The sequence below is a fragment of the Trachypithecus francoisi genome, unplaced genomic scaffold (genome assembly GCF_009764315.1).
Source record: "Trachypithecus francoisi isolate TF-2019V2 unplaced genomic scaffold, Tfra_2.0 Lachesis_group7, whole genome shotgun sequence".
Taxonomy (NCBI): Eukaryota; Metazoa; Chordata; class Mammalia; order Primates; family Cercopithecidae; genus Trachypithecus; species Trachypithecus francoisi.
Window position 1 is genome coordinate 35652752 of NW_022681472.1, and position 25392 is coordinate 35678143.

General features: G+C 40.4%; 2 protein-coding genes across 10 annotated transcripts in view; both read right to left on the bottom strand.

Moving 5' to 3' along the window:
• Positions 1-10701, bottom strand: part of MRPS28 (mitochondrial ribosomal protein S28) — a 109638-nt gene extending 98937 nt beyond the window's left edge. The window contains exon 1 of one of the 2 annotated variants that reach the window (XM_033203572.1): positions 10451-10701. In XM_033203572.1, the coding sequence (XP_033059463.1) occupies positions 10451-10660 (210 nt within the window). In that variant the 5' untranslated portion in view covers positions 10661-10701. The remainder of the gene's footprint in view (positions 1-10450) is intronic. The other variant, XM_033203573.1, reaches the window with a different exon arrangement.
• Positions 10702-14105: 3404 nt separating this feature from the next.
• The window catches only part of TPD52 (tumor protein D52), a 140773-nt gene continuing 129486 nt past the window's right edge, over positions 14106-25392 (bottom strand). For 5 of the 8 annotated variants that reach the window (XM_033203569.1, XM_033203567.1, XM_033203565.1 and 2 more), the window contains 3 exons: positions 24542-24583; positions 22979-23027; positions 15964-18670 (listed from right to left, as the gene is read on the bottom strand). In XM_033203569.1, the coding sequence (XP_033059460.1) occupies positions 18551-18670; positions 22979-23027; positions 24542-24583 (211 nt within the window). In that variant the 3' untranslated portion in view covers positions 15964-18550. Of the gene's footprint in view, positions 14189-15963; positions 18671-22978; positions 23028-24541; positions 24584-25392 lie in introns of those variants that run through there. The other 3 variants (XM_033203571.1, XM_033203566.1, XM_033203570.1) reach the window with 2 other exon arrangements.

Sequence of the window (25392 nt, forward strand, 5' to 3'; positions counted from 1 at the left end):
AATCGAAAAGATTTCTATCAAGGAGCCTTTTAAAAGTATTTCTGATAGAACAGTAGTCTGGGCCGGGCGCGGTGGCTCAAGCCTGTAATCCCAGCACTTTGGGAGGCCGAGATGGGTGGATCACGAGGTCAGGAGATCGAGACCATCCTGGCTAACACGGTGAAACCCCGTCTCTACTAAAAAATACAAAAAACTAGCCGGGCGAGGTGGCGGGCGCCTGTAGTCCCAGCTACTCGGGAGGCTGAGGCAGGAGAATGGCGTGAACCCGGGAGGCGGAGCTTGCAGTGAGCTGAGATCTGGCCACTGCACTCCAGCCTGGGGGACAGAGCGAGACTCCGTCTCAAAAAAAAAAAAAAAAAAGAACAGTAGTCTGAAATGGTACTGAGAAACGAGAACCAAGATGAGTTATTTTCTTCTCCTAGTCTTGAGACCCATTGCAATCTATACTAGGGAAGACCAGAAGGGAAGCAGTGTTATCAAGGGAAACCAAGAAAGCACCCAAGAAGTACTTGCAGAGAAGGTTAAAGGGGAGATTGTTCATAAAAAGACACAGGAAATTTTTTTTTCCTGTGTCCAAATATGTTCCAACGATACATATTTACAGACCAGGCCTGAAGGAAAAAGGTCAGGTTGTAAGAAAGAATAGTAATCTCTCTCATAACCCACAGGACAAAAGAAGAAAACACTGGAATTTCTATTTGTTTTTTTTTTTTTTTACTTCACCTTCAAAATATATTTATGTGTGAATGCTTTAAAATGTACATAATAAACTACAGTACATACATATATATATAAGTACACACACGCATGCACACACACACACTTTTTTTTATTTTTTTGAGACGGGGTCTCACTCTGTCGCCAGACTGGAGTGCAGTGGTGCAATCTTGGCTCACTGCAACCTCCACCTCCTGGGTTTAAGCGATTCTCCTACTTCAGCCTCCCAAGTAGCTGGGATTACAGGCATGAGCCACCATGCCTGGCTAATTTTTGTATTTTTAGTAGAGACGAGGTTTCACCATGTTGGTCAGGATGGTCTCGATCTCTTGACCTCGTGATCCACCCACCTCGGCCTCCCAAAGTGCTGGGATTACAGGGGTGAGCCACTGCACCCAGTCACAAATGTATTTTTTAAGTGAATACTGGAACATGTGCTCAAACATTTATTAATAAAGGGACATAATCAAAAAAGTTTAGAAATCTCTGTAATAGTGGTATATTGTGGGAGCAGGAGAATCATTATGCTAGATACGGAAAAATAGTTACAAAAGGAGACTGGATAGTCAGTCTCTCATTTTCTGAGTAGAGCTGTGAGCCAGATGCTGACAGACGCATAGACTGGGACCAAGGGATGCTTTTAAGGTTTCTAGTAAGACAGAAGTTGTCTAACTAAAGGCTAAGGTATGCACATACGCATGTGGAACTTTACTTCTAACTATTCCTGGATTTTTCTGGTATTCTACACTGCATTACTTCTAACAACAAAAAATTACCTTACAGAAAATAATGTGGGATAATCATCTCATGTTTATGGAATTCAATGGTCTTACCAGTGCTGGGCCCAACAGACCAGTGAAACGCTCCCTTTAAAAAAAATTAGCTTTCTATTTAAAAATCATTGTAGATTCACATGCAGTTGTAACCAAGAATACATGGAGAGCCCCTGTACCCTTACCCAGTGCTCCCAATGGTAACATTTTAGAAGACTATAGTATGATATCACAACTAGGAAATTAACATTGACACAATCCACCAATATTCAGATTTCACCAGGTGTACATGTAATCATCAATGCAATTTTATTACATGTAAAGGTTCTGTACTGGCCATCACAGTCAAAATGCAGAACAACTCCATCACCGCAAGGATTCCTTATGTTGTCCTTTTGTAACTCCACATATCCCTTCTACCTCCCTCCTTTCTAGCTCTTAGTAAGCACTAATCTGTTCTCCATCTCTATAATTCTGTCATTTCAAAAATGTCATATAAATGAAATCATACCATATGTAACTTTTTGGGACTGGCTTTTTTTTTTCACTCAGCATAATTCCCTTGAGTCATTCAAATTATTTTGTGTACCAATCACTCATTACTTTTTACTGCTAAGTAGTATTCCACGGTAAGGATATACCACAGTTTGTTTAACCACTCAATGGTTGAAGGACATCCAGGCTGCTTTCAGTTTTGGGCTATTACAAATAAAGCTGCTATGAATATTTCATTTCTTTGGGATAAATACTCTGTGTCCCAGTGACACCCAGTTCTCAGTGTGCATTTATCTCCCTTGAGAGAACCCAATCATCTCAATTTGGGTAGCTGGCCAGAGGTCAGGCAGCTTGTTCAGTTGCCAACTCCTAGACTGAGTCCACCATTCATTTCCTGGCAGTTGTCAACAATGGAATCCCCAAAGCTTTAAAAAGGTAGGCAAAACCCAAACGGAATCAAGACTATTTAGTTTTATTCCTAAATCCCAACAAACCAGGCTCCACTTGAACGTGCTTAATTGTCCTTATTTCCTGTTATTTAATGCCAATAGATAAAAACTTAAGGGCCATAATCAGATTATAAAAATTAATGTGATCAAAAGAGAAAAATTTAAGAGCAGACTTAGAAGCAAACCTAGATACATTAAAAGACTGAAGTGAAATTTCTGAGTAAAAATGAGAGTTACGATCTCCAAATAGTGAAAAAACTAAGGTTGGCTTGGGAAGTCATGAGTCCAATTGGGTATGATCAGATCATATGACCACACAAAAACAAAACACATGCAGAACATATACATCTTTTCTTTTAGGAAATGTATAGTACTGCTTATAAGCATGTTACAGATGTTAACAAAAACCTACTTTCCCCAGATAATTCTATCTACTTTTTCACTATTTCATTGTTTTTATATTAACTGGTCATTTCCTCTAAACATGCTTCAAAAATGTGAGACGTACAACATTTCAAAAGATTTTTATTACTCAGAGGTAATTCTCCTAGAATTATGTAATGTAAAAACAGGTTGGCACCACGGTTAAAACCAGAAACATGTTCTATCATTCCTTTACATATCAAATAGTTTTTAAAACACTGGTATAATTTTTAAAGTTGTCAGTAAAACTGGTAAGAAAACAAAGGGTTAAGTAAAACTATATAATTTTACTATGACAGTATATGAATTTAGTGGACCTGAAAATTATATGAAAAATATATTAATTTCCCCATTATATTGAAATAAGCCCTTTAAATCTATATATTTTCATTTTTCCAGTATTCTGAAAGGATTGGACATCTGATTTTAAATATTCTGTCTTCTGGAATATTCCAGTATTCTGAAATAAAAAATACTAATAAAAATATTCACAAAAAAGTAAGAAATTACATTTAAAAATATTTGCATGAAATCTAGTATATTGCTAATAAGGTAAAACTATAAACTGTCATGTAACATCAGTATTTTAAATAAATTCAAAATTTGAGTAAAATTTTTACTGTGCAGCCCCAAAACTCTCTGAAAAACATTTTTTCTAACGTTCTGAAAAGTGGCGTGCCACCCTCTACTGCTAAGAAGGAGTAAGAGTCACAAAGCAGAAAAACCAATTCTTTGCTCAACTATTGCCACCTTGTGGCTATGAGATGAGTTATATGCCATAGCACAGCTCCCAATGGCCTTAACAGATTCTACAAATTTATATTGTCTAAGTGACATAAGAAGGATTAAGGTTTTAAAAATGGAGGGAAAATGGTACCTGACTTAAATGGTTATAAAAATGAATGGGACGGCCGGGTGTGGTAGCTCACACCTGTAATTCCAGCATTTTGGGAGGCAAGGGCAGGCAAATTGCTTGAGCCTAGAAGTGTGACAACAGCCTGGACAATATGACAAAACCCCATCTCTACAACAAAAAACAAAAATCAGCCAGGCATGGTGATGCACACCTATGGTTCCAGCTTCTCAGGAGGCTGAGGTGGGAGAATCACCTGAGCCGGGGGACAGAGGTTGCAGTGAGCCAAGTCTGCACCACTGTACCCTAGCCTCAGCAACAGAGCAAGACCCTGTCTGAAAAAAAAAAAATTGGTTGCTACTCTAAAAACAAAACAAAATTAGTTGAAGGGAAAGATGCATAAACCAATATTAAAGCTAATGAAGCAAATAAAAGAAAAGTAGGTAACTGAGCATGGGATGACTATGGAACCTACAACCTCCATACAGACAGTGGCATTACACTTAATGCCATTTAACTTTGGTTCCCTTTAACTAGTAACCTCAGTGTGTAATAGGATAAGAACTTCATGATGCATTGCCCTTTATTAAATTCCTGGCTGCAGGGAGAAGTTCTCTGTAAGGATAATGTGCATGGGCTCTTACTGAACATCACTTATTTCTGAGGTCCACATATAAGTAAGTCTACACTTTTAACGACTATAAGAACTAAATCAGGGCCGGGCGCGGTGGCTCAAGCCTGTAATCCCAGCACTTTGGGAGGCCGAGACGGGCGGATCACGAGGTCAGGAGATCGAGACCATCCTGGCTAACCCAGTGAAACCCCGTCTCTACTAAAAAAATACAAAAAACTAGCCGGGCGAGGCGGCGGGCGCCTGTGGTCCCAGCTCCTCGGGAGGCTGAGGCAGGAGAACGGTGTGAACCCGGGAGGCGGAGCTTGCAGTGAGCTGAGATCCGGCCACTGCACTCCAGCCTGGGCGACAGAGCAAGACTCCGTCTCAAAAAAAAAAAAAAAAAAAAAAGAACTAAATCAATAGGTACAACTTGGACTTTCATCATATACGTATTTTTAAGTCTAATAATAGGCCATCTGAGATGTTATTTTTCATTTGTAATTATTCAGCCATCAAACTTTAAATTTCATTCCAACTTAAATCAGCAAATATACATTCGATCCCTACTTAAGTGTAAAGCATTATGCAAAGGATCAAGAGGGTGGACTGAAAATGGCCCCTGTTCTTCAGGAACTACAGCTAGAAAACAGGACAAAACAGGTTTGGAAATCACTTTACCATAATGAGAGCTGTGGGTATACCATAAAGGTAGTAAAACACAAAACTCCAGAACATTCAAAAACAGTTTCATCTGTTTGGTGAGATCACAAAGGTCTAAGAGAGGAGATTTTTACAACAGAATTTGCAGGCAGGGAAGCTAATTCCAGGATAAAGGGTAAAGAAATAATGATTTGTTTAGAGAACAGCAAAATTCATCTTCAAAAAGAATATTTTAAGCAGAAACCATTTTACAAATGAAATCTTACATACAATCCCAATATATACAATGCAAATGTAGTATTTTATTTTAAGTGCATTTTATGAGTTCAAATTGACAGCACTTATTATAAAGTCAGAAACTGTCAACATGAAGTTATAATGATAAAAAATCAAAAACTGAAATCAGGAATGAAGGATGATAATCCCAGTTCCCAATTTCTGTATTTTAATTGTCGAATGTCAAGAAAATCCACCTATTACACCCCATGTGTAGATAAGGGGCTGAGGAAACAGACATTGTCATGTACTGTAAGTGGGAGTTCAGTACAAACAGGCTGTAACTCAAATTGTGTGTACACTTTTACCCAACATATAGCCTACAAATACACTCTCGTAAGTATGGAAAAAATGCAAATGTTCACTGTAACACTGTGTCAGAAAACAAAAACAAACAGAAACAACCTAAAAGTTCAATAATGAAGGCTTTCCTGCTTAAATAAATTATGCTACATCCACACCATGGAGTACCAAGCAAGTATTATGTAATGATAAGGAAAAATAGTCTTACTTAGGTAAAAATTGCAATTTTCAGCAGCAGCAACTAAAACATACTAAGTGCTTATTTAAGTATCAGGCACTTGTGTTAAGTGTTTTAAATAATGAATTCATTTAATCTCATAAAAATCTCATGACATGGGGGAAAAGGAGATACACAGATACTAAGTAATTTTCCAAGGCAACACAGCTAGTAAATGGTAAAGGAACCAGGATTTAAACCGAGATTGCGTCACTGCAGAATTTACACTCTTTAACTGTAATATAGTTTAAAACGGTATTCATACTATGAACCAATTAATGTTTTTAATATATAGTAATATTTAGCTTATACTTATATGTGTGTTAATATAAAACTCTGTAGCTAGGCATAAAAAACACACTCTCCAGCCTTGAGAAAGAAAGAAAAAGGGACTTTTACCTTTCACATAATAACCTTCAGGGCTATTTAAATTTTCTTTCTAAAGTAACCAAATATTACTTTTATAAAATTTGTAAACAATATTTTTCAAAAATCCTGAATACACAATTGGCATTTATTCATGTTGTAATCTCAGGAAACTCTTCAATTAAATAGGTCCAGTAACTTCAAAAGAGGTAAAGTTAGTTTTTTCACAAGTTGAATTCCTATCAATACCCAACAACTCCTCAAATTCCTTACCATAAATATGTTAGAAAAACACTGAAAACTTCCAATAAATATTAAAATTAAAACTAATGAGGTATTTTCAATTTCTTACTACTCTTAAAATTATTTTTACTCAATTATTCTGGATAGGCACATTCAACTGACATGCTCAAGGCTGTACTATTCTTGTACAATTGTTTGTGAATAGTCACACATATTACAATTCAAAGACAGGTCAGGTGTAACTGAAGCTCAAATGTGCACTACATGTACTATTCATTCATTCACACATTTGTCAAATATTTACCGAATGCCCACTATGGGTCAAGGACTGTGCTAGGCACTGGGAATACAACAGAATAAGAAAGACAAGGTATCTGACCTCCTGAAACAAATTCTACTGGGAAAACTTAGGAAAAATTTTATTCTGACGTGTCGCATGTTACTTTGGCACCACAAGTTAACGTATTAGTGATGACGAATGTCCTTACATTTGGGATTAAATAGAATGGCATGTGCATGGTTGTTTTCTGGTGTTTATATTTTTGTTTGGCTTTGGGCTTTTTGCCATGAAAAAAACTTGATTTTATTGTCTCTTTGAATGACACAGCTCAACCTCTAGTTAGAGCATATACCGCCTTATGTTTTTAAATAACATTTTATATTCATTCACTAACAAAAAAAATTACTTTTTTAGAGCACTTTAGGTTTACAGCAAAATCGAGAGTACAATATAGACACATCCCCACACCCCTCCTGTGCTGACACACACATAGCTTCCCCCACTATCAACATCCCCCACCAGAGCGGTACATCTGTTACAAGAGATCAATCTACATGGTTTGATAAATTAAAGTTTATTATTGTTTAAGAAAACAATGGGACTTCAAAGAACTGTGCAACTGTGGAAACATCTCTGTGAAACTATTCTCAGGAAGGCAGAAGGCTGGAGAAGAAATGGCTGGGGCCACATAAAAGCTAAAATGCACTGAATAAAGCTTACGCTGTACCAGTCAACGTACTGAGAGCACGTTAAGTGTATTATTTCACATAAAATTCCCAGTAACTCCAGTTGGAGCATTATCTCCACTTTGAGATAAGACAGCAAACGTAGATAGGCTAAGTAAGTTGCCCAGAGTCACTCAGTTGAAAGATGGCAGAACCTGGTAGCCTGAACTGAGCCTAAGCTTTTAACCCAAGCAGGGTCTTGAATGGCGGTAGGCCTCTGAAGCCATAGTAGAGAGATGTACCATTGTATATTTAATCTTGCAGGCAGTGTGAATGGAGATTTAGAAGATTCTCAAGGAGAACAATAAATAAATAACCTCATTAAGTCTGATTACAGAGCCCAACTTTAGGAAGATAACTTTGGTCCACAGTGTGTGTAATGACCTGAACAAGAGGGCAACTGAAGTCAGTGGTATCAATTAAGAAGCAGTAGGCCGGGCGTGGCAGTTCACGCCTGTAATCCCAGCACTTTGGGAGGCCGAGGTAGGTGGATCACGAGGTTAGGAGATCGAGACCATCTTGGCGAACACGATGAAACCCTGTCTCTACTAAAAACACGAAAAAAAAAAAAAAAATTAGCCGGGTGTGGAGGCAGGCACCTGTAGTCCCAGCTACTCGGGAGGCTGAGGCAGGTGAATGGCATGAACCTGGGAGGCAGAGCTTGCAGTGAGCCGAGATCGCACCACTGCACTCCAGCCTGGGAGACAGAGCAAGACTCCGTCTCAGGAAAAAAAACAACAACAACAGCAAAGAAGCAGTATAGGGGTTCACGTAACTTGAAATGCTTCAAAGCCAGGAACTTGCTGAATGGAGACTACAACACAGCCTCCTGACACCCTCCTCCCCGGGGAATTTTATTTCCATTAAACCACGATGTCAAAGACTTGTGAATAAGAAACTGGTGAACTGTACATCAAAACCAAACACCTTTACCCATTATCTAGCAGAATTATGTTTTCTAAACTGTGTTAGACGGAGAACAACCACGCAGGGATCTTGCTGAGCCTGAGCTGACCTGAGAAAAATCTAACGGATGTGCTGGGACTGCCAGGAAACACCCCAGCCTCCTCCTGGAAAAACTGAACTGCCTTGGAAAGGAAAGGAAAGGAAAAGGAATTCTGGGGATTCTAAAACATCTTGGTTGTTTCCTTCATTAAACAAACATTACATTTTGAGTATCAAACACTTAACTGACTACACATGTGATGCTACAATTTTCACTCTTACCACAATTAACTCAGCAATTAAGAATTATTTTATGGGGGTTTCCGAAGGGGCTTAGAATGTGGTGTGAATGGGAGTGAAGTGTGAGTGAGAAATGTTAGGTAAGAAATAGAAAAATTCCTTTCCTATACAAATATTTGGAAGGGAGCACTAAACTTTGTTTTCAACCTTACTGCACTTAACTCTTATGGTCTTACCTTAAGGATGGATCTAAAATCCGTCCCTTGGGTGGCTTCAGGTCAGTCACTGCTATTCTGCTAGTCTTTTATGACTTTTCCATATATGGTAGAAAGAATAATGCCCCCTCCTCCTACAAAGACATCCACATCCTAATCTCTAGTATTTGTGAATATGTTACCTTCCGTGGCAAAGGAGAATTAACTTTGCAGGTGAATTAAGATTGCTAATCAGCTGATCTTAAAATAGATTATTTTGGATTATCTGGGGAGGCCAACCTAATCACAGTGATCTCAAAAGTAAACGATGGCGGGCAGAGAAGAGTGGGGCGCCAGGCCAGGTGGCTCATATCTGTAATCCCAGCACTTTGGGAGGCCAAGGCAGGAGGATGCCTTGAGCCCAGGAATTCAAGACCAGCCTGGGCAACATGGCAAAACCCCATCTCTACAAAAAAAAAAAAAAAATGCAAAAATTCGCCGGGAGTGGTGGTGCACACCTGTAGTCCCAGCTATGAAGCAAGCAGGAGGATCACTTGAGCCCAGGGGGTTTAACCTTCGGTGAGCTGAGATCATGACACCACACTCCAGCGTAGGTGACAGAGCGAGACCCTGTCTCAAAAACCAACAAAACAACCCAAAAAACAAAAAAGTAGAAGACAGATGTATAAGAGACGTTAACAGGCAAGGAAGAGATTCGCCCAGAAGCTACAGAAAAGGACACATCACCAACACCTTGATTTTAGACCAGTGCGACCCCATCTGACTTCTCACAGCCCTAAGAACAACACATTTCTGGTGTTTTACGCCACTCAATTTGTAGCAAATTGTTACAACAGAAAACAATAAACTAATATGCCAGGCTTCTTCTAGTCTTGGGATTTCAGAAAAATTTTGACATCAGTAATTGCTACTAAAATGACCCTGTAACCCAGGACACTGCCAGTCTTGTGAACTGTTTGGTACTACTTCCCAGGAAGAAAAATACAGAAATTGGGTTTATTTGTACATAATCCAACTTCATGTCTGCTGAGTTTAATTATTAAAAATTTAGGCTTGTAATTTTATTTCTTCCATTTCATTTATCTATAACTTTATGGTACTTTACAAAAGTACCGGCTGAGACAAATGGAAATTTTATTTTACTTTTTTAAAAAAGAAGACATTTACAAAAAAGAGGTGAAGCGCTGACAAGTTCAATCACTTGCCCAAGTTCAGAAAGTGATTCATCACCCAGTCATTAAATTAACAGATGTTTATCCAGACAGCAAGCTCCATGATAGAGCTACTGTTTAGAACAAGACCCAGCAGAGCACAGCCTCTCCGTGTGAGTCCCATGCTCCTCAGCGTCCCAGAAATCGCCCTAGATCGCCTACCTAGCAGCGCTCCCCGCTGGTTACCCTCTCACCAGCATTCAACCCCAGCAAAACGCGCGCAGTGTGGACAGACCCGGTCTAGTACGCAAATGCCACACAAAAGGACAACGAAAGAAAGTAAAACACCAAGCACGGATTCTAGGGGCCAAGGGCTGAGCCACACTCCACCGCAACTCCGGAAAACCGGGCCTCGGCCCTCGGCTCCCCTTCCTACGCCAGGCTCCGCCCCTACTCCAGGCCTCGCCCACCGCGTCGTCGGCGTAGTTCCCGCTACTCCCTCTCACCCGCCCGAGCTCCACCTTCTGCAGAAGCTCCGACTGCCGCTCCAACGCGCTCGCGAATCCGCCTAGGCGCTTCTTAGGCTCTGTGGCAGTGGAACTCCCACTTTCAGATCCACCCTCAGTGCCTACGCCCCGAAAGGGCCTGGAGAAGAGAAACACTCGCAGAAAATGGCTCTCGGCTGCCACAGCACGGGTCCAACACAGCGCCGCCATGACTTCTTTACCTCTGACCTTTGACCTCCCCGCCGCAATCGCGCAGGTCATGGGGCGGAGCGATAAGAGGTCCGCCCACCGGCCATAGAGCGCTGAAGGCCAACGGGATGGGGCATGCCTTTCATCTGGGAGTGGCGTGGAGCGGGAAAGACTTAAGCTAAAATTGGTGGGCTAAATAGTTGGAAAGGGGCCCGGTAAGTTTTGCGTTAGAAGTACGTTTAAGTTTCAGGAATTTCGCCTTCCTGGGCATCCGTTGGTCCACATTGTACTGTAAATTCGGCTAACGTGACCTTCGTTCTCCCGCCCGGCAGTCCCCCCTACACGGCCGCCAGCACTCGAGTTTGGGGTCTTCACTCAAATATGAGGGTCTCCTTGATTACCCTATTTAGAAGTGGAAGCCCAAATGCAGACTCTCTGGCACCTGTGTTTTTCTTAGTACCATGTAGCACTTTCTAATATGCACATATTAATATTAAATATTTAATATTTAGTGTCTACTCCCAACTTTTTAAACTTTGAAAGGAGGAACTTTGCTGTAGGGTCCCTAGCACTGGGCACAGATTAGGGCTCACTCAACATTTGCGAAACCCTGCATCCAAGTTTGTCCTTTGCCACTTCTGCGGCCGGTCCACTCACGCTACAAAAACAGTAGTTTTTCTGAAACGTTTTGACACCTCCAGATACCTGTTATCTAACTTAGGAGTTCAGAAGTTTTGGAATATCCCTAAGTATTGCACCACCATAGGCCCCCCATCCTCACTCTGGATTTACTTTCCCTTTTCTCCCGCAGTGTTAATTCCCAAAATTTACGCACCCTGTTCAAAACTGAGCCTAACATCATTCTTGAGGAAGTGTTCATTAATTAGCTGTCTGTCTATCTTTGACCCAGCAGTTTAATCCACAGTTAGGTTTATTTTGGTGGCACACACCTTTCCAGTTCATTTGCAAGTACTTATTTTTATGATCACAGACCCTATTTTAAGAATGCCTTGACTATGGATTTTAAGCTTTTCTGATGCTCTCTAATGGTGTAGTGTAAGAACACGAAGTACACTGATCTCAGAATGGTGCACAATTGTATGAATCACATGAAATTATTACTAGCTATCTATACGGTAGTCCTTACAAATTCATTAAGGGGCCTACAATAAATTCTCCAGGTGAGTTCTCCCTCTTGGCACTTAAAACTGTTTATCTCCCGAGACTATTAATGGACTCTTGCCTAAAACAGTTTAGAATTATTTTCTATGGATGGTGCTACTTCCACTTTTTTTCAGAGAGAGTGTGGTAAATTGTAAAGAGCATGGCCAGTAGCCTTCAAGAACCCTCAGTCTGACTGGGCAGGGTGGCTCACACTTGTAATCCTAGCACTTTGTGAAGCTGAGGAGGGAGGATTGCTTGAGGTTAGGAGTCCGAGACCAGCCTAGGCCATAGCAAGAACCAGTCTCTACCAAAAAATAGAAAAATTAGCCTGGTGCAGTGGTGCATGCCTGTAGTCCAGCTACTAGGGAGGCTGATGGAGGAGGATCACTTGAGCCCAGGAGTTTGAGGCTGCAGTGAGCTATGTTCCTGCCACTTCACTCCAGCATGGGCGAAAAGTGCAAAACTCAAGTCTCTAACACACGCCGGGCATGGTGGCTCACACCTGTAATCCCTGCATTTTGGGAGGCAAAGAAGGGCAGATGACCTGAGGTCAGGAATTCGAGATCAGCCTGGTCAGCATGGTGAAACCCCGTCTCTACTAAAAAATAGAAAAATTAGCTGGGCATGGTGACGCATGGCTGTAATCCCATCTACTTGGGAGGCTGAGGCAGGAGAATCACTTGAACCCAGGAGGTGGAGGTTGCAGTGAGCCAAGATCACACCACTGCTCTCCAGCCTGGGTGACAGAAAAAAAAAACTTGTTTGTATCAAATGACTTCAAATTTGGCTTTAGTTCTGTCTCTGGTAGAGGATCAGAAGCATCAGATGAGAGGGACTGTAAAGAACTGAGCGAGTCAACAGGGGGATGTCTGCACGCTTTCTCCTTGCCTATACAAGTGCCAAGAGTAGCATCCTCTGTAATAGTGTTTTGACATATGGCATCTTAAGGATTCTGATCCTGCTCTAACCACTCCTTGCTTTATTAAATATACAGGCCTAGCTAGGCAGCACTGCACACCTTTAGTCTCAGCTGCTTAGGAAGCTGAGGCAGGAACATCACTTGAGCCCAGAAGTATAGGGCCAGCCTGGGCAACACAGTGAGACTCCACCTCAAAACAGCCAAGGAAAGTGAACAGAAAAGAGTTGCAGTCTACTGCTCAGTTCAAGCCTAATACTTTACAGCTACTGGCTATGGTCTTATCTATGAAACGGTGACACTGCCACATGCCTGAGTAAAGAGTTAAAGGTGATGAGTGTAAAATGCCTGGGCACTTAATGAATAGTAGCTATTGATGGCTAGGTGGAGGTGACCATGAGTTTACTAGAAATTCATGCCTCAACCATGTGTGCAAACCTAGAAGAAAGGATAGTGTCACAGGGTTCTTAGGATGTCGCTTCGCCAGCTGGAAACTTCCATGGCCTGCAGCACCTCTGCTGGAGTTTTCCTCATGTTTGCTGGGCTCATTCTGCCCACTCTGCCTGGCAGGCTGCGTTCATCTTGTGTTGCTGGCCCGGATCCCATACCTGCCAAGGGCAAGCCAGGCATGGGCTGGTGAGGGGTGTGTGAGCAAGTGAGTGCAGGTTCCAGCCACTGCACCTAGCCAGGCACACTGGCTGCTGCAGCAGGGTGAGCAGCTACAGGCACTGGCTCTGTGCAAGGCTGCAGCTGGACCAGATGGACCACAACCAGCCTCTGCTGCAGGCACCAGTGTCTGGGCAAGGGAAACGTGGTAAAACCCAAAAGCTCGGAGTTGCCAGGAACCTCAGAGTCCCTAAGAGGGTGTTAGAGCATGTCACAGCCCTGGCTTGAGGAGCCCCAAGGTGTGGGCTCCCGCTCTTCTTGTTGCCTGCAGCATGGTGACTGATGGTGGGGGAAGGGGAGGTTGTTTCAGCTTGTTTATGTTACAGCTCTTTCAGTCCCACCACCCCACTCCAGCCCATGGCTCCTCAGTTGGCCTGGCTCTGCTGCTGCCTCCTGTCATGTGGGGCAGCTGTCTGGTGCCAGTGAAAGGCAGGAAGGCTATGATGTTATAGTATTCTCTAGCTCAGGGAATCCCAAGGTCTGGGTCCCCAGAAGGGTCACCACTCTTCTTTTCTGCAGTCTGGGAGCGTGTCACCACCCACAGCTTGGCAAGCCAGCCAGAACATGTTACAGCTCCTTTCGCTCCCACTGTCCAGCAGGTCCTGAGTTCTTGTCCTGCATCCAGGAAGAATAAGGTTACATGGACAACTGTAGGGTGAGCAAGGCAGAGAGGAGCTTTATTGAGTGACAGAACAGCACTCAGGAGACCCCAAGTGGTCCCTTCTGCAGGCAGGTTGTCCTGATGAGTATTGAGTTTGGCTGAGTCTGGGGTTTTTATGTGCTCAGAATGGAGAAGAGTGGGCCTGGAAAAAGCACCATCCAATTAGCCAAAATGCATTAATAGAGTTCTCGGTCTGGGTTGTGGGCTCTACCTAAAACTGGCAGCCTGGCCCCCAGGCTTCAGGCTGTCCTTGGCTTGAAGGTGGGGTTTCAACAGGGACCCACCCCTTCCCACCTAGGAACCTGCCTCCTGCCATCATCAATATTGCCATCCACAGCACCCAGGCTGTCCACACCAAGCCACCCTCAGCACCCTGGCCACCCTCCCGTGCTCACTGGTGCCCAAAGTCAGGAGGGGGCCAAGGTAGCAGGGACCTGGCATGTCAGTGCCACCCTGAGGATGTACACACCTAGCCAGGTTGTGACAGCACCCAAGCTCAGCCACAACTTTGCTCCAAACCAGAGCAGGCACTTCCAGGCCTGCAGGGGCAGGGGATTTCCCAGGCCCCCAAGAGCACAGGGATGCCTGGATCTGGAGCTGCGGCTGGGCAGCTGCAGCTGCAGCTGCACCCAGGAGCACAAGCTCCTGCCCTGCCAACATGGTAAGGCAGGGGTCCTGCTGGGATCACCTACTGTCGGCCCCTCCCAGCCCTGCGGAGCATGCAGCCCCCAGCCATGCTTCCCTTGCTGCAGCTGGTGTCCTCGCAGCAGCTGCTCAAGGAGGGCCACCACCATCAACATGTCTGGAGATACAGGTTGGGAAGCTATTAGTTTCACTCTAAAAATAGTCATTTCACCCATAGAAATGGATAAGATCATTAAGGGGATCGTGTACAAGATGACAACAGATAGACAATAGCATTTAGGAGCTGGAAGAATTCTAATACTGAAAAATAATCAAAATGGAAAATAAGAACAGAGAATCAATTCTAGAACCCAAGGAGAAACTTTAAAGCATGCTGGAGAGTGGTAAAGTGAAAGATCACGTCCATTTACAAATATTCAAACAAAACTGTATTTGTTTTTTTCTATATGATAGAAAAACCACCAAATTAATAAAATAAACTACCAACCAACCTCAGTAAATAACATCAAAATTACATGAGAGCTGGCAAGAATTTTAGTTGCCAGATAGCATTTATTTAAGTACAAAATCCCACCAGGTGATAGCACATGCAGACCCTACCCTCTGACCACTTACAAACAAAAAGCGAAAAGCCCCTTAGTACATTTTGAGTCAGAATAATAAGGAAATTATAAAATCTGAGGTGTGCGGGTTTACTTAAAAGTGATAATGGTTTATATTAACTGTGGCCCACACAGGGTCTCTCTAATCCAATGAAAACAGGACAATTCCTGAAAATAAGGACTAATCAATGGCCAAATGTTTCTTCACTATGGGCAAAAATGTGATTTTTTTTTCATCTGGGCTTTAAGAGCTATAAAGAAGACACATGGCTGGGTGCATGCCTATAGTCCTAGCTATTTGGGAAGCTGAGGCAGGAGGATTCCTTGATCCCAGGAGTTGGAGGTCAGCCAACTCTAAACAAACAAAAACATCATTCTGACAAATGACCTTATGTAGGATCTCACTCTTGCTATTTTCTTAGTGTCAAACACAAGAGGAACCAGGAACTCTTTCTGGCATTTCTACTAATTACTATGTTTACTAAAGATACCTCTTTGGGCACATATGCAGCAAGCAGTCATTTAATAAATGCCTTCTGATAACCAGAATGTAGCTGCTCATGGCACTTTAAGTATCATATCCAGAACATGAAGGGTTTGGAGAGAAGTTGCATAATGGACTTGCCCCTTTCCTCAATGGGCAGGTAATGTATACAAAAGAACCCATACCCAAATTATGGAATTTTTATTTTCCAATACTATACAAAAAATAGACTGTGTATATCTTAACAGATCCAGAAACAGTCCAAATTAAATGTGGTTTTTTCTATTTTAAGTTATTCTAAGTTGCTAAGGTGATAATCCAGTTTTGAGCTCTGCTCTCTTCCACTGATTACTTGGCTCTCATAAGCATAAGAATTCTTGCTCTATTTCCCACAAACTCCATAAATTGACATTTCTTTTTTTAAGAAGGGGATATTTTCTTCTACACTTGAGTCCTTACATCTGTGAGATTTCATAAGTATCTGAGATTTCACACTCTTGCTATTTTCTTAAGTGTCAAACACAAGAGGAACCAGGAACTCTTTCTGGCATTTCTACTAATTGCTGTTTCTCATTCCTTAAATATCTGTGAATTCATAATATTGAATCTGCCACAAAAACCATCTTGAATATTTCTAAATTCATGTTTTTTTCTAAATCCATCCTCTTTTTAATACTTCCTTTAAGGGGCAGAGTACTTTACAGTAGATTAATTTTTTGTTTTTTAGATTAAGTATAGGTAGATGCCCAGAAAAGTGATTCTCCAATATTTTATTTCACAGCCATCCCCAATACCCACCTTCATCCATTCACCCGACTTCCCACCCCGATTTCTATCACTTTTCCCTTTTTGGGCAGAAAAGAGACTTGAGGGTATTTCACTCAACTAAAGAAATTGCCACTTTACTCCATTTTGCCTTGTTGAAAAGTTAGTAGCAGGGCAGGATGCTCAAGAAACAATGTGATCAAAAGAATATGTTTGAATTTAAAAAAGCAGACTAGCTGGTAGAAAAAATAATTTAACAGTTATGTTGAGTAAGCACAATATTTCTATAGAAAGACCAACTTCTACAGATCCACTCCTCTGAGACAATGCTTCAACAGCCTGTTCCTTAAAGCCCTTATTTAGTATATGTTAATATGATACCATTAAGCAATAATTTAAGGATATAATTTTTTTTTAAGCATAGACTCCAGTTGATTCTGTAATACAACAAGCTGTTTCCAGACCACTGGTCTCATAATAAATATTGAGACCTATACTACTGATAGACAGAATTTATTAAGCTTTTCACATGTGATAGCACATAGTTTTAATTGCATCCAAAGTACTAACAAAAGCTCTAGCAATCAAGAATGGCAGCATGTTATTTTATAACAATCAACACTTGTGGCTTTTAAAATTTGGTTTTCATAAGATAATTTATACTGAAGTAAATCTAGCCATGCTTTTAAAAAATGCTTTAGATCACTCCAAGCTTGGCAATTAACATTTGGCATAAACAATAAAACAATCACAACTTAATAAATAAGAAATACAACATTGTAGGCCATAAACATATACAGTATAAGGAAAAGGTGGTAGTGTTGAGTAAGTAGTTATTAGAATACCTTGGCCTTTATGCAAATATGTCTAGAGACTTTGGTTCACTCAGCCCTGACAGTTTTCAAATTAGGGGACAGGTTCTACAGTATCATTTTACAATTTCCAATACATTGAAAACAAGTAGAAAATGATGAGTTGATTTTTATTAATGCATTACATCCTCAAGAGTTATCACTAACCCCTCAGTATAAAAAATTTTCAAGTTATATTAGTCATATAACTTGGTGTGCTTATTTTAAATAGTGCTAAATGGATTAAATGAAGACAACAATGGTTCCCCTAATGTGATTGATATTGTCATTTTCACAAGCTACTAGATCTAAACTTTCAGGCTTTTGAACTGAACATTGATGACAGTGTTCATAGTTCAGCCTACTGATCATACAGTATGCTTGATTCAGAATGTTATTTTGTAGAAATTAAAATTTTAACCTGGTGAAAAATAAGTTGATATAAGTGGTATAATAAACAATACACTGAAATGTTTACTGTCATAAACGGTGATAAATAAGGATGTAGGAGGTTCCACTCAAGTCACCTAGAAGTTTGATTACATATTGTTACTTACAAAACTATAATAAATTGGATGCACAGCTCTTTACTTCAGTCTGGTATCTTCAACCAAAATATGTACCTTATACCAAAACAGTGCTTATTCCAAAATATTTTTTGTAGCTGGTAGTTCTTCCCTTGGAGGTAAAGAAAATATACCCAAACTTTTAATTACCAGGATTCAGATTATTTCAGAGAACAATTTTAGTTAAGAATCAAATATACAGAGATTCAAAGAGGGGGGAAAAAGGAAATATTATAGAAGACAAAGGTCAAACTGGCATTCCAGATCTGGAGCAATTTTGTAAAGTAGGAAAACAACTATGACAATCTGTAGCTTCTTAGATCATTCTAGTGAATGTCCCCAGGTACTATAGGTGTTTTTATAACGGTGTTTCCTAAATAAAGGAACATAAATGTACATTAAAGGGTGTTTCCCAGGAATAGAGTTGAAGATACTTTCATTTGTTTAACCCACAAACTATTTGGTCAAAGGAATATGTAAAGCTAAATAAAAGCACATCTGGTAGAAATTCATGGCAATGCATGTTGACAAGATGTGCTTGGACCTCGCTTGCAGCATCTGGCAGTGGGTAGCAGAACAAAGGTAGGAATCTCACAGGCTCTCCTGTGTCTGTTCTGGAAGAGGCTCCGTGGTGGTGGCACTAGCATTTGCAGCCGAATTCAAGACTTCTCCAAAATCACCACCAGCAGGCTTGGTTCCCCCTACTTTAGACTTTTAAAAAAGTTCAAAAAAGGGAAAGACATTATGAAACATAAAACTAGCTGATTCTGCATAAAGTAACTCTAATTTACTTTCAAGAACAAATACATCAGCAACCTTATAGCTCAGTGATTATTATATATGTATGGAATTTAGTATTGTTGTAATGTTCAGTGTGGTTTTATAGTAAAACTCATGCATTCCCCCTTGCTGAAATATTCAGACTGGTAAACTCTACCCCTCCTCTTTCCCCCTGCTCCTTGTTCTTCACAGGGAAGTGTGTCTAGAGAACTTTGTAAGGCCTACTACTCTAAAGTACCTAGTGACCTGTCTTTACACTTGCGTAACATTTTGTATTGCACTGAATTGCTCACTTAGCTACACTCAGTCAAGAAATATTGAATACAACATGAGAAAGAAATATTTATTTTCTTTTTCTCAGTTACAGTATAAGCTTTCTAACTCTTTACTACTTAAGTGTGGTTCAAGGACCACAGAGTCAACATTACCTCGGAGCTTATTAGAAATGCAGGGTCTCAGATACCCTTTCTACCCCACCCAACTCTAGCTACAGAATTGAAATCAACACTTGAACAAGATCCCTGAGTCGTTCATGTGCACATTATAGTTTGTGAAGCACTACTACAATCTATCTGGCCTGAAATTTTGCCAATAAGCATTTATTTCAATATATCTGCCTTGCATTTGTATAATACTTTTTCAAAACCCTTACACATAACATGTCACTTCATCCTTTTCAATGCTAATCTGTATATGCTCTCTCACTGTTACACTGTCCAATAGGACAGCTAACATTAAGACAACAGTCAGTAACCATGGATGCAAGAAGCTCATAGTGGGTTTGAACTTGACCTGGCTCTTAGCTCAATCTTAATTGAGTGGTCAGAGACCCCTTATTTTCACTCTCATACTTTTTGGTCTGCCATCCAAAATTGTTTGGGAAATGTGAATAATGTGTGTTCATCAAATCTCCTTGCAGTTTAACATGTCTAAAACTGAACTCCTTCCCCCCACAACTAGCCCCTTCTCTATTCTTTTTTAAGACTTTATGTGGCAGTAGCACCTACCTAGCTGCCCCAGCCTGACACCTGGAGTTGTCCTTGATTCTTATCCAACTTGGTCTACATCCAATCAATCTTTTTTTTTTCCTGTCATTTCTCACTTCTAAATAGCTCTAGACTTGGTCCCACTGCACTAACTTAGTTCACTCTCCACTCTCCCTCATCTTTGGCTTGAAGTACAACTCCATTCTTCCAACTAATCTGCCTGTCTCCAATTGTTCTCCCCTTTGATGTGCAGGGCAGCCAGTGATCTTTCTAACATTCACAGAAGAATGTACCACTTGGGTTGTTTAAAACCCTTCAATGGCTTCCCATTGCCCCAAGTTCAAACTCTGCAATGTGGCCTATCCATCTCTCTAGCTTCACCTCCTGCTCGATATCCTACAGCACAGTGAAGTTCTTGGTGGTCCTCAAAAGGGCCCCCAAACTTCAAACATTCCCTTCAACCTAAAATCCTCTATTTACATTACTGAACCCTCTAAGAGGTCTTCTCTGACCTTCCCTTCCACCAAGCCAGGTGAACTTTCTGCTACTTGTCCTCATCGTACCCTCAACTTTTCATGTCAGAACCTCACTTTAGTTTCATTGGCCATTTAATTGTCTAGACATCTTGCAGAAGGAGTCCATGTCTCTCTTGCTCACTGTGGTAACTCTGGTGCCTAATACTCATTGCCTGGCACATGGCAAATGCTCAGTAATCACAGATGAATGAATCAGCCCAAAATCTAAATGGACCTCATGTTTAATTAAATTAAATGTAATTTAACAAAAGTATATCCCCAGCATATAATTTTACAGCTTCCTTGGGATACTTAGGATATCTGTTTAATACACTATGCTTTTTTTTTTTTTTTTTTGAGACAGGGTCTGGCTCTGTCACCCAGGCTGGAGTGCAGTGGCATAATGACAGCTCACTGCAACCTCTGCCTCCCGGGGATCAAGTGATCTTCCTACCTCAGCCTCCCAAGTAGGTGGGACTACAGGTGTATGCCATCACATTGGCTAATTTTTCTATCGTTTTTGGCAGAGACAGGGTTTTGCCATGTTTCCCGGGCTGGTCTCAAATTCCTGGACTCAAGTGATCTGCCTGCCTTGGCCTCACAAAGTGCTGGAATTACAGGTGTGAGCCACTGTGTCCAGCCAACACATTGTTTTTAAATTACATTTTTTAATCTGAATGGTGCCTAGTCATATTTTAAAGCAGATTTCATTATAATTTATAGAATCTAAATATATTCAGGAGAGTATATAGTGAATGACCTGGAAGTTTCTCCTCATGTCCAATGTCAAAAACACATAAGATTCCTGGTTTTCAAATTTGCCATTTCAAAAATTAACACTTGGGGCAGATTTCAAGGAGAGGCTATAACAGTCCTAACAATATTGAGAACTGATTTTTAGTAATCCTTGACTTCCTGCAACTACAGTTTGCTTTCAGATATATGATTTGGCACTAAGAAAAATAAAGCAGGTCTCTTGAAATGACATAAAAGAATGACTCTTACATATATTTTTACTCATCAGATGCATATTGAGCAACATACCAAGAACTGTTCTAAGCCTTTGAGAAGTATCAGTGACCAAAAAGAACAGGTTCCTGCATTTATCGCTCACAAAGCATCCTGCTAGTGAGGGCTGAATGAATAAGTTGTAGGACTGTGGGTGTACAATGTAACTCCTCTTCTGAAAAAACATTCATATGTCTGCATACAAACAGAAAAGGTGTGTACTAATGTTTGTATGTACAAGAAAAAAACGATCTGAGGGGGTGGGGTGGTAGGGGGTGATAGCATTAGGAGAAATACCTAAGGTAGATGATGGGTTGATGGGTGCAGCAAACCACCATGGCATGTGTATACCTATGTATCAAACCTGCATGTTCTGCACATGTATCTCAGAACTTAAAGTATAATAAAAAAAATTAAATAAAAAAGATCCAGATCACTGTAGAGTGTTTTATTTCAATAAATGTACCCTGCTTTTAAAGATGCATTTCGTGACTCAAAGTTCTCAAAGACTAAACTGAATATTAGTTTTTAAACTGACTGATATAAAAACATTTAAGATACTAGTTTTACTCCTTAAAATACATCCCGTATAATTATCAGAGTTAGGAAGTAATGAAAATATGGGTTTTATACAAACTCCGTAGAGAGGGTCGAGGAGTAGATAGGAACTAGACAACTTTTGAGGTTGCTTGTGATCCTAAGAGTTGATGATTTCATAGCTTTGAATATAATCTCAAAGATAATATAATTTACAAATCAATAAAGCTCATTATTATGGGCAAATGTTCATCTCCACTGAAATCAAAGAAATCAAAAAATAAAAACTGAATCATAAATGATCATCATGGCATCATTATAATAATAAAACTGTCCAACAACTGAGGACTGAACAAATAATATCCATTATAAGGTAATACAGGCCAGGCACCGTGGCTCACGCCTGTAATTCCAGCACTTTGGGAGGCCGAGGTGGGTGGATCACGATGTCAGGAGATCGAGACCATCCTGGCTTACACAGTGAAACCCTGTCTCTACTAAAAATACAAAAAAATTAGCCTGGTGTGGTGGCACACGCCTGTAGTACCAGCTACTCAGGAGGCTGAGGCAGGAAAATCGCTTGAACCCAGGAGGTGGGGGTTGCAGTGAGCCGAGATCACACCACTGCACTCCAGCCTGGGTAACAGCGAGACTCCCTCTCAAAAAAAAAAAAAAAAAAAGTAATATACAAGCAGCCATTGCACATAACATTGAAAGAGAATACTAACTGATACAGGAAAATGATTATGATGTATGGCTACTTCTTTTTTTAAAGCATAACAGCGTAACAGTACAGACATATATCACTGTCTGAGTGGTAGGACCAATTTTTTGTTTTCTTTCTTGTGCTTCCTATATTCTTGTTAATTGTTGACAAGAAAGTTATATTAAATTTTGTCCACCTACAAAGGTACTTGAATAAAGCAAAAAGCAGCACAAATTTCTAAAGTGCCATTGCTTTGTAAATTGTCCATTTCCTTTCAGTAGTGGCATGCTGCCATGCTACAGCATACACTAAAAAGATACTGAGTACATAACACCTTAAATGTCCACTAGTAACATAAGGAGTAAAGTTCTTTACATTCTTTAGATATTTTTAGAAAGAAATATTAATGTCAATGATTTTCCCACACCAAAGTTAATTAAGACACCAGGCAATGTATCAAAAACACCCTGTTCATCTCTCTACTTGCCTTTAAGTTTTCGACCTTTTCTTCAAATGATTTAAAAGTTGGGGAGTTTCTATGGAGAGAAAAGAAAAACAAATAGTAAATACAAATACTGAAAAAAAAAATCCAACTAGTTTGAAAATATCATTGATTATATTCCTCTTCAACATTATTCTCAATCGGCAAAAGAACAGATATAATTATCTGTATCATATATGTGCAGATACATACAAGTATTTATAATGTAAGATTCTCAATTTCTGATCTCATATTTTTAAGAGTATGCATTTGATTCCACGAATAGGGCCAGTCTCAGACATAAGTAATATAGATATGGTCAAGTACGTGTGTGAGGAGAGGGAACGAAGCCAGGTAAAATAGCAATTCTGTCACTTCCCCAACCAACTTGTCATGGTACAAGAAAATGCCACCATTAGATCCGTTTAATTTTGGTTAAGGTACTATGCTCTAAAATCCCCATTTTGATTCACATCTTCCCTGGCAGAATTTCTACATGAACATACATCACCCAAGTGGGACAAGCTTATGAGATTCAATATCAGGGAGCAGCATAATAGACAGGGAAAGCAGGAACCAAAAAGAAGGGGGAGAAGCATAGAAACGGCTTTGCCTACTTCACAACGCTGTCCCAAAGGATGAGGAGAGCACGCTGAGCCCACAGGACATTCATTCATCCATGTTACATTCACATCTATCCATATTAATTAAGGAGGATCACAGCGCCTTTGTCTCTCACAAAGGCGCTTTGGACAGAGGGTTTCCAATGCTGTTATCCTATCCAACTGACCTTGAATATCCTTCCTACTACCAAGATGAAAAATGCAAAGAAGGGAAAAGGGGTTTCTTCCTTCCCACGGTGGTGATGGCAGGACAGTTAAGCCAACAGCTCTCAAAGTGTGGGCCCCAGACCAGCTGCTGCTGCAGCTATCGGAAAGTCATGCACAATGCCAATTTTCAGGTCCCACCCCAACTCTACAGGATCAGAGGCCCTAGAGGTGGGGCCCAGCAAGCAGGGGTTTCACAAGCATTCCAAGTGATTTTGATGGACACTGAAGTTTAAGCCTAACACAGATTGTTAAAAATCCTCTACCTCTCTAGAGAGGTTAGGTGAGGTAATATCACTTGCAAGTGCTAATGAAAGCAGATACTAGAATTAAATCATAGTTGGCTTCAAATGTCACAGTGGGACGAGGGAAGTGAAAATGGGAAGGATGTAGAAAAGGAGAGTGTAACTAAAGCAAATGCAGACGGAGGTGGCGGGACAAGAGAAGGTTTGTTAACAAGCAGTGCTCACTTTGTGAAGTAAACAGATTTCAGACAGGAAATAAAGGTTTTACAAAATAAAATAGAAATAACTTTTAAAAAACAAAATCAAAACATTTAACAGATCTCTTGCACCCATCCCAACATTAGAGGACGTGTAGCTGAAAACTGATAGAGTGGTTAAACACACAGCTTGTTTCAAGGGGAATTCTAGTTCCCTAATTCAGAACAGTTCAAGTTAAACATCTAATTAAAGAAAAATAAAGCATAAGACCAACTACATTTCATAAAAATATACTTTACCTCATAGCAGGCATGCTAATTGAATGCTGAATGGAACGTATACTAAGAGGCAGCATTAAAAAGAGATAGAAATAAGGTTAGTATAGTGGTGCTTCAACATTATTAAAAGCTAACAAAACTTAGCTTCCCAGGAGCTTTATTCTTTTGGTGCCATGAAGAATTACCTACTTTTTGAGGTGGAGGGGATTGAGGTTATTCCAACATAATTTACTTTTATTCAGGAGCCAATTAATTCCCAGGAGTTACTAGAGCTAACAATACCACCTTGCATTTTATAGCACTTTGAAAACTAAAGTGCTTTCACCTAGAGCTGTAAGGCATACAGGAGTTAAATGAGTTACCCTAGGTCACAGCAGAATCAAGAATAGAACTTGGGTCTTCTAATTCAATGTTTATCGCCTCCCCTCAAAAATGAAGCATGCACACACACACATATACACACATATACACATACAAGCAAGGACAGGGAAGGACCCCAGTAAGTCAAGGGGTAACTGCCCACTCAAGGACAATGCAGTTCACTGACCACTCAGGTTCAAGGTTATCTACTCTTAGCCATCTCCCATAGAGACCACCTCACGAGATAAGAGTGCCTTCATTCCTAGGCTCGTAAAATGACTGTATTCTGCTAATATTGTTACTATGCTTATAATAGTTTGACCACTGGCATGACTTTGGTAAATAAACTTTCCTTTGGGTAAAGTGTGTAGATTCAAGGTATTAATTCTCAGTTATATTTAAATATTTTGTGTGCTTATGATTTCCTTTTCTTAAAGACTCATTTGTTACAAATGGTAACATGTCTTCAATGTAGCTCCTCAAATCTAACTTTGCATTAATATCTGATAACA